The sequence below is a fragment of the Oncorhynchus clarkii genome, chromosome 10 (genome assembly GCF_045791955.1).
Source record: "Oncorhynchus clarkii lewisi isolate Uvic-CL-2024 chromosome 10, UVic_Ocla_1.0, whole genome shotgun sequence".
Classification (NCBI taxonomy): domain Eukaryota; kingdom Metazoa; phylum Chordata; class Actinopteri; order Salmoniformes; family Salmonidae; genus Oncorhynchus; species Oncorhynchus clarkii.
The window spans coordinates 59,760,639-59,769,836 of record NC_092156.1 but is presented as its reverse complement, the minus strand read 5'-3'; the positions used below and the strand labels follow the sequence as shown (position 1 = coordinate 59,769,836).

At 45.5% G+C, this 9,198-nt stretch overlaps 1 protein-coding gene across 1 annotated transcript; it reads left to right on the top strand.

Annotated features, from left to right (window-relative positions):
* The first annotated feature begins 1,787 nt into the window (after positions 1 to 1,787).
* Positions 1,788 to 2,888, top strand: LOC139419686 (neuropeptide Y receptor type 2-like). Its single transcript, XM_071169671.1, has one exon. It carries the CDS (start codon positions 1,788 to 1,790, stop codon positions 2,886 to 2,888), a length of 1,101 nt encoding a protein of 366 aa, XP_071025772.1.
* Positions 2,889 to 9,198: the final 6,310 nt, after the last annotated feature.

Below are 9,198 nucleotides of genomic sequence, written 5' to 3'. Positions count from 1 at the left end.
CACACACACTGCTCCAAAAAATAAAGGGAACACTTAAACAACACAATGTAACTCCAAGTCAATCACACTTCTGTGAAATCAAACTGTCCACTTAGGAAGCAACACTGATTGACAATACATTTCACATGCTGTTGTGCAAATGGAATAGACAACAGGTGGAAATTATAGGCAATTAGCAAGACACCCCCAATAAAGGAGTGGTTCTGCAGGTGGTAACCACAGACCACTTCTCAGTTCCTATGCTTCCTGGCTGATGTTTTGGTTACTTTTGAATGCTGGCGGTGCTTTCACTCTAGTGGTAGCATGAGACGAAGTCTACAACCCACACAAGTGGCTCAGGTAGTGCAGCTCATCCAGGATGGAACATCAATGCGAGCTGTGGCAAGAAGGTTTGCTGTGTCTGTCAGCGTAGTGTCCAGAGCATGGAGGCGCTACCAGGAGACAGGCCAGTACAGTACATCAGGAGATGTGGAGGAGGCCGTAGGAGGGCAACAACCCAGCACCAGGACCGCTACCTCCGCCTTTGTGCAAGGAGGAGCAGGAGGAGCACTGCCAGAGCCTTGCAAAATGACCTACAGCAGGCCACAAATGTGCATGTGTCTGCTCAAATGGTCAGAAACAGACACCATGAGGGTGGTATGAGGGCCCGACGTCCACAGGTGGGGGTTGTGCTTAGAGAACACCAAGATTGGCAAATTCGCCACTGGCGCCCTGTGCTCTTCACTGATGAAAGCAAGTTCACACTGAGCACGTGACAGACGTGACAGAGTCTGGAGACGCCGTGGAGAACGTTCTGCTGCCTGCAACATCCTCCAGCATGACCGGTTTGGCGGTGGGTCAGTCATGGTGTGGGGTGGCATTTCTTTGGGGGGCCGCACAGCCCTCCATGTGCTCGCCAGAGGTAGCCTGACTGCCATTAGGTACCGAGGTGAGATCCTCAGACCCCTTGTGAGACCATATGCTGGTGCGGTTGGCCCTGGGTTCCTCCTAATGCAAGACAATGCTAGACCTCATGTGGCTGGAGTGTGTCAGCAGTTCCTGCAAGAGGAAGGCATTGATGCTATGGACTGTCCCACCCGTTCCCCAGACCTGAATCCATTTGAGCACATCTGGGACATTATGTCTCGCTCCATCCACAGACTGTCCAGAAGTTGGCGGATGCTTTAGTCCAGGTCTCCATCTGCGAAATTCAACTAGTCTCCGGAGTTCAATGAGTCACTGTGATAGGGCGATCTTATGTTTTTGCCCTGCCCTCGATGTTGCAGGAGATCTTGTATGCACACCCCCGTTCAAAAGTTTGAGATCACTTAGAAATGTCCTTGTTTTTTGAAAGAAAAGCATTTTTTTTGTCCATTAAAATAACATCAAATTGATCAGAAATACAGTGTAGACATTGTTAATGTTGTAAATGACTATTGTAGCTGGAAACGGCAGATTTCTTATGGAATAAGAATGTAGGCGTACAGAGGCCATTTAGTGGACAAAAATGTGCCTTTCTTTCAAAAACAAGGAAACTTCTAAGTGACCCCAAACTTTTGAACGGTAGTGTATATGTCACACCCAAGACTATGACTCACACTTGATGCTAGCGGCTTATACAAGGGTCTTTAAGCCTCCCAACAATTACATCATTCTCTGCAGTCTAAAATATGAGCAGGCAAGGAGCTTTTCAAATGTTTTGTAACCCAAGACTATGTTCATAGATGTAAACAAGTTTATGTCCTCTGTCAAAATGATCTCCCTCCTCTTATTGCAGAATTTGTGAGGCCCGGAGGGGAACGATACCAATGGATAATGCAAGTCAAGTAAACATAACTCCAATGGAGGACTGTGCGAATTCTTCTAGACTTGCTGGTGAATTCTCAAACTGCTACAACACCTTTCCAGACCTGGAGGACAGCACCAAGCTGGTGGGAGTGCAAGTGATCCTCATCCTGGCTTACAGCACCATCATACTGTTCGGAGTCATCGGAAACTCCCTGGTGATATACGTGGTGTACAAGTTCAAAACTCTGCACACCGTCACCAATTTTTTCATCGTGAACCTGGCTGTGGCCGATCTGCTGGTGAATACTCTATGTCTGCCATTTACTTTGATCAACACTCTCCATGGAGAGTGGAGGTTTGGCCAGGTGTTGTGCTTCATGCTGCCCTTCTCCCAAGGCATGTCCGTGCACGTTTCCACCATCACGCTCAACATCATCGCCCTGGACCGCCACCGGAGCATCGTCTACCACCTGGAGACCAAGATGTCCAAGGAAATGTGTGCCGCCGTCATCGTCATGACGTGGGCCATAAGCGCGGTCCTGGCCAGCCCGCTCGCCGTCTTCCGGGAGTACGGGACGTTTGACCTTTCGCCCGAGCAGTCCATTCAGGTTTGCACGGAAAAGTGGCCAGGGAGCGGCATGGACGGGACCATCTATAGTATCTCCATGCTCCTGCTCCAGTACTGCCTGCCGCTGGCCATCAACTCCTTCGCCTACATCCGAATCTGGAGTAAGCTGAAGAACCACGTGAGTCCGACAGGGAGGAACAACCGCCACCAGCGCAAGAGGAAGACCACTAAGATGCTGGTGATCGTGGTGGTGGTGTTTGCAGTGAGCTGGCTGCCTCTCCACGCCTTCCAGCTGGCCATTGACATTGACAACAGTGTCTTGGACATGAAAGACTTCAAGCTGCTTTTCACCATGTTCCACATCGTGGCCATGTGCTCGACCTTTGTCAACCCCATCCTCTATGGGTGGATGAACAACAACTACCGGACTGCGTTTCTGTCCGTGTGTAAGTGCAGCCAACCTGTCAATTCTGGGTCGAGGAGCATCATGAGCAGAAAGACACTGAGGGAAAAGGACATGAGCGATACAGATTTCCAAGCGACTAAAGTCTGAATTCATAATATCAACTGAAATGTGAAATTGCTGTTCTGTGCAACCTACTGTAAGGGTGAATTATGGGTAAAACATTCTGCTTTTAAATTATTGTCGAAAGGTTCAGTGAAGAACCAAGTGTGTTCAAAATGTGTAAATGATTTCATGCAAGTGCCAAATGCATTGCTGAATTGTGCCATTGATAATCAAGAGCTTATGAAACTGCTGTTTAAAACTTGCTGCTTCTTACATCTGGCTACTTAGGCCACATGCAAATGTTGATGTTTAAATGTTGATCGTGGGACAAAAAATGTTGACATTTGCCTTCGTGAATGCTACTATAGTAAACCATGTGGATCATACTTTTTCTTTAGAAATGGATTCCGAGGCCTTGTTTTGATAGATGTGCTTTAATTAAAAGCTGAGGTGGAAAACACATTAGTTCAGAACGCAGGTTGTAATTTATTGACACCTAATAGCTACAAATTCAGCATGTAATGATAGAAACTGACTCATCCATTTAATCAAGCTGCGTGTCAGTGCTGACATTTCCAAATTCAAATCAAATCACATTGTATTTGTCACATGTGCCGAATACAACTGTGAAATGCTTACTTTACAAGCCATTAACCAAGAATGCAGTTCTAGAAATAGAGTTAGAAAATATTCACTAAATAAACTAAAAGTAAAAAAAATAAAAAATAATATTACATAACAATAGCAGTGTAAAAACAAGGGGGGGGGGGGGGGGGTGTCAAAGTAAATACTCTGGTGGCCATTTGATTAATTGTTCAGCAGTCTTATTGCTTGGAGGTAGAAGCTGTTAAAGAGCCTTTTGGACCTAGACTCTGCGCTCCGGTACCGCTTGCCGCGCGGTATCAGAGAGAACAGCCTATTGACTAGGGTGGCTAGAGTCTTTGACAATTTTTTTTGGATTTTTGGATAGATGGACCTAACTAGAGCTATGGCTACTGTAGAGCATGTTATGTACACTTAGTGTACAAAACTTTAGGAACACCTGCTCTTTCCATGACAGACTGACCAGGTGAATCCAGGTGAAAGCTACAGTATGATCCCTCATTGATGTCACTTGTTAAATCCACTTCAAATCAGTGTGGATGAAGGGGAAGAGACAGGTTAAAGAAGGATTTTTAAGCCTTGAGACAATTGAGACATGGATTGTGTATGTGTGCCATTCAGAGGATGAATTGGAGTCAACATGGGCCAGCATCCCTGTGGGCAAAAGGGGGTGCAGCAACGTAATATTAGGATGTTCCTAATGTTTTGTACACTCAGTGTATATTGCAACTCTGGCACAATTATATTATTAGACTGTCCACGACAGATCCGGAACCCCTCCCTCGCCTTTGGTTGCAGCAAACAGTCTCATTACTGCTAGAGTATGTCCTCACTATATTTCTGGATCATTTAAGAGGCTGTCCTTTCTTCCTGTTTCTTAGCCCATCACTGCGGTTGTGTGGCGGGGATTGGTTCAATGCCTCTGTTTTTAGTAACTCATTCATGGACCATTCAGCACGTAAGCCAATAATGGTTTATCAGGCTGTCGAAAGTTATTGACCTGCGGCTTACAGAGAGCGGAGCCCGTGGGGGGGGGGGGGGCTGCCCCCGGTCTAAATCAAGTCTGAAGGACATGAGCAATGTGGTTTAAAACGCATGTCATTTTCCCTTTGATACTGTCTGTGTTCACTACGGAATCACATTAGGATGCAAGCAGTGAAGTTGATGACTTACCGCTTGGCTTTCCATCCATCTAGCATTTTGAAGTCAAAGTCTATGAATCCATTGACAGGATGGGAGTTATAGGCTAGTATGAGTATTTGCGAAACAGAATCAATATCAAATGCCCATATAATATTTTCTTACGACAGATAGACATTAAATAATTATTTAATGACTCACATGCTGACTGTAGCATGAAATGACCACAGCAGTTACATCAGTGAGCGAATGAATGTCATGAGGTCAAAAATATGTTTCCCGGGACACATAACAAAAAAGTATTGATTCTGTCAAACGATGGAGTTTTTACTTTGTGAAATTACTCAATAGACTAAAGTTGCTCAGGATAAGTGGCCTGATGACAATGCAATACATCTTTCTTTCTGCCAGACAAATGGGCATCGGACAAGTCAGAAAGTAAAACATGTTTTCGGGGGGAGACAAAGAAATATGTATTGATTCTGTCAAAGAATGGGGTTCTTTCTTCCTGAAATGACTAAATAGACTAAAGTTGGCAGGAGTAGCTAAGCATAAGTGGCCTGATGACAACAATGCAACACAACAACTCTTACTGCCAGACAGATGGATAACGGACAAGAATGAAAGCCTCAAGACACGCTGAGATGTGAGTCATATAGTCCCACAAAAGCCATCCAATGATTAGCATGGCATGGCTAGCGGGGTATACAGAATCCTAATGTGCTCATCTGCCATCTGTGTAATCATAAGGAGTCAAAAGGGGTCACACCTTATTAGGATAATGCAGATAGTATAACGATCTGCAGAGATTCTACAGATGGACTATCTGTTGATAAGCAACTGCTTGCCACGGTAAGGGTTGTTACGGTTAGGGTAAGGGTTACGGTTAGGGTTAGTAGATAGTCTGTAGAGCATCTACAGATGGATTATCCAAATAAAGTGTTAACTCAAAATGGTGGGTTTCCATCTGACTTATTGGGTCTTTGGGTGCAAAATAGCAAACACTATAATACTAGGCCTGCCTATAAACAAGGGAATCAAATATAAAACCTCACCAACTGGATTGTAATGCCCAGTGGTTGTTGATTAGACATGTTAGAATGAATGATGCATACAGCAGTCTACATACTACCAACATAAACTGTGATGACCCCTTTTGGTTAAACCTTTTGGCTGTTGAGGTCTAATAGATCCTAATAGAGAGGTGTCTCATGAATGATACAACAGCTCCCCCTACTGTCCAAAAATATCCAGACCTTCTCCAAATGAAACTACATGGGGCATGTGATGCACAACAGCAACAAATAGGGCCTGGATTATTTTTTTTATTTAACTCGGCAAGTCAGTTAAGAACAAATTCTTATTTACAATGACTGCCTACCCCGGTCAAACCCAGACAACGCTGGGCCAATTGTGCATCGCCCTACGGGACTCCCAATTACGGCCGGATGTGATTCGGACGGTATTTGAACCATGGACTGTAGTGACGCCTCGTGCACCGAGATGCAGTGCTTTTGACCGCTAATCACAATATTTTCCCCATGACAGAAATGAAAACAAGAAGCAGACCAAACTCTTTGGTCCTTTAAAAACCTGTTATATATAACATTTTATGTGCTATAGCTTGGAAAATAAATACATGTGGACTCTGGATGACAACATAATGATGTTTGTTTCCAACATCAAAGCGGTTTTCCTAAAGAAGTGAAATGCACTTCATGTTTTGTTTCCTTGCAACATTACTAACCAGTATGGTAATACTGGCATCGTCCCAAGCCTTGATATGCCAGTTATCTACAGTAGCTCGAATTCTCAAGTAAATAACATCAGAAATGATAACACTGACAAAATAATTTGAAAAGCATAATATAATCAGGGAATTCAAATCTATACAGTGCATATGGTACATGACTGTGACGGGCACATTGTTGGTAAAGTGGTGCAGAGAGCTCTTACGATAAGCTACAGTATGTTTGACTCCTCCGGAGTCCTCTGTCACACAGGTCGTGGTACGGGAGGTAGAGGTCAACACCCAGTCTGCCTGGCCGACTGATCCAGCTACAGCCTCATTCATTCTGATTGATGATGTTTTTGTACCTCTGGGCTCTCTGCTCCTCCTCCTCGAAACGCTTCCTTATATGGTCAATTGCCTCTCCGCCTACACAGTCCAAAGAAAAAGAAAGAAAGTCATTCAAATGATGAGCTCCAGGACAACTAGTGGTGATGTCTACTTTTAAAATGTTCATCTTCTGTTAGCTTTTAACCTTACCTACAGGCCAATCCAGCATTTCTCTGGTAATAGGGCTGCTGTTCAGAGGCTGCCTTGGACTCTCTTGCTGCCTGGCTCCATCATCAATCACCTCATGTGACCCTGCTAATATCCTGGCAGTGGTGACGGGGCTCCTCTCTCTCAGCTGCAGCGAGATGCTACTGCTGAGATCAATGTACTCCTGGTGGAGCTGTCGCACCTCCAGCGTTAGCAGGTCTTTCTCTTGCTGCACCGTGAGCAGGCAGCTTTCTAATATGGCCTGCAATTCCCTCAGCTGCTTGGCTCCGCCCTCTGCCTCCTCACCCCTCTTGACGCTCTGCTTGAGGTTCTCTCGTAGTGTCTTGTTCTCCTCTTTGAGATGGGCCACGGAGCCCGACAGGGCCTTGCGCTCTTTCCCCACGCTGTCTAGGATGCGTTCGGCCAGGTGTTTGTTGCCCGACGAGGCCAGAGGGCTGCCGTCCCTAGTCGTGCTCCCCTCAAGGGAGCTTCTACACCTGGCCCCTAGCCGATGGAGTTCAGCCCAGCTCATATCCAGCTCGTTCGTGAGCCGGCTGACCTCCCTTGCCAGCGAGGCCATTCGGTCTTCCAGCTGCCCCTTCTCCTGGGTGAGCTGGGTGCAGCGATCGTTGGCCCTCTCCAGTTGAACCCACACCCGGTTGTCACCATCCACTTCTTTGGGCTCCCGAGCCAGGCTGGGATCCCTGGATCTCTCTCTTGCCTGGCTCTCAGCCTCAAGAGCGTTAACAAGTCTGCGGTTCTCTGCGGCCTGCTGCTTGTTGCACTTATCCAGGGTTTTATTCAAGGCTTTGAGGTCCTCGTACTTTGGAAGGATCCTCTTGAGCTCGCGGACGCACTCCTTGCAGTAGTCCTCCGTCTTCCGCAGCTTCCTCCGCAAGTCCTGTTTCTCCTTCTCCAAGTAAACACACCTGTCCTCCAAGGATAGGCTCTCCATTTTGAGCATCTCTCTCATCCTAGTCTCCTCTATCTTGGATGGTGTATCTTGCCTCTGACTTTCTGGGTATGTTTTGGCAATGTTGAAAGTGACAGTGTGGGTATTGAGTTTGGAGGTGGGACTGTGATCACCAGCCATTTCCTGTGAATTGTTGCCACTTGTTGAGCCTAAGACATTGTGATTGATCAAAGATGGGCGTTCCTGTGAATTGTTGCCACTTGTTGAGCTTAAGACATTGTGATTGGCCAAAGATGGGCGGTCTTCTGCCTTGTTTTCTCTTATCTTCTTGTTGAGGCTCAGGTTGTCCTCCTCCAGTGACACCAGAGCGTTTTTCAGTCTGTCCACCGTATTCTCCAAATCGACTATCATCTCAGATTTATAGTTTGTCACGAGAGCCCGGTCTCCTGAGCCACTGCGTCTTGGGGAGCAGGCAGACTCGAACGCCGTCGGTGAATGCCTGTAGGATGCTCTACGCGTCTCTGATTCATTTGTTTCTTTCATCAATGAAACATTGTTCAACTTTTCTGAAGATATCCCTGATTTGCTGTTACAATTATGAAGAGGCCGTGTTATCTCCATGTGCTGTGAAACCAGTGTGCTCCACTCAACCTGAAATGAGTGCAAGGAATGAGTGAGGTCAATAATACAATTTTATCGTGGGTTTAACGCAGATTTGTACATAGATATTCAGCAGCCAATTAGCCTACTCTCCAACAAGTAGACTTAGCATATGGAACACTTGACGTATTTCGTAATGAAAGCCTAGGCTATATTCTTTGTAACTATCATCAAACGTCATAACATAAAAATGCCTAGCTTAAATGCAGGACATGGTATGTCTTCATTATTAACATTCAACCTTGTTGCCTTCTCTTGGAGACAGAGGGGCCTCAGGTGTGCAGGAGCCTTCTCAAGCTGCTGATGCTCTCTGGGGTGATGGCTAGATGACAACACGTTTGGTCCCTGAACAGGAATGGGGCTAATATTAGTCATTGACAGTAACCTAAAACATTAATGAGCAGGGATTAAATGCCATTTAGTTTAGGATAGTTTAGCTAATGTTCCAGCTAGACCTCTCATGTTAAGACTCAAGGCTATCAACATTACTGGGTTAAAAAGCCAGCTACAAGGTGACTGTAGCTAGCTAACGTAGCTAAAGTTAGCTAACTAAATAACTCACTTAGCTAGCTACTGTAGCTAGTCAAAGCCAGGCGTTGTTTGCTAGGTAATTAGCGAGCGTTATAGTAAAACGTCGTCAAAAAGTAAACAAATAATAACTTACCCTCTGCAGAAACTCTGCTTGCTTGAACATGACACGTTCAAACTGCTAATTAATAATCGTAGCTCATTAGTTTCAAGACTTGCTAAACTTCGTGCTCCCCAATAAATCA

What these genes read in the sequence shown, in the direction of transcription:
- LOC139419686 (XM_071169671.1), top strand. Translation starts at nt 1,788, where the DNA reads ATGGATAATGCAAGTCAAGTAAACATAACTCCAATGGAGGACTGTGCG.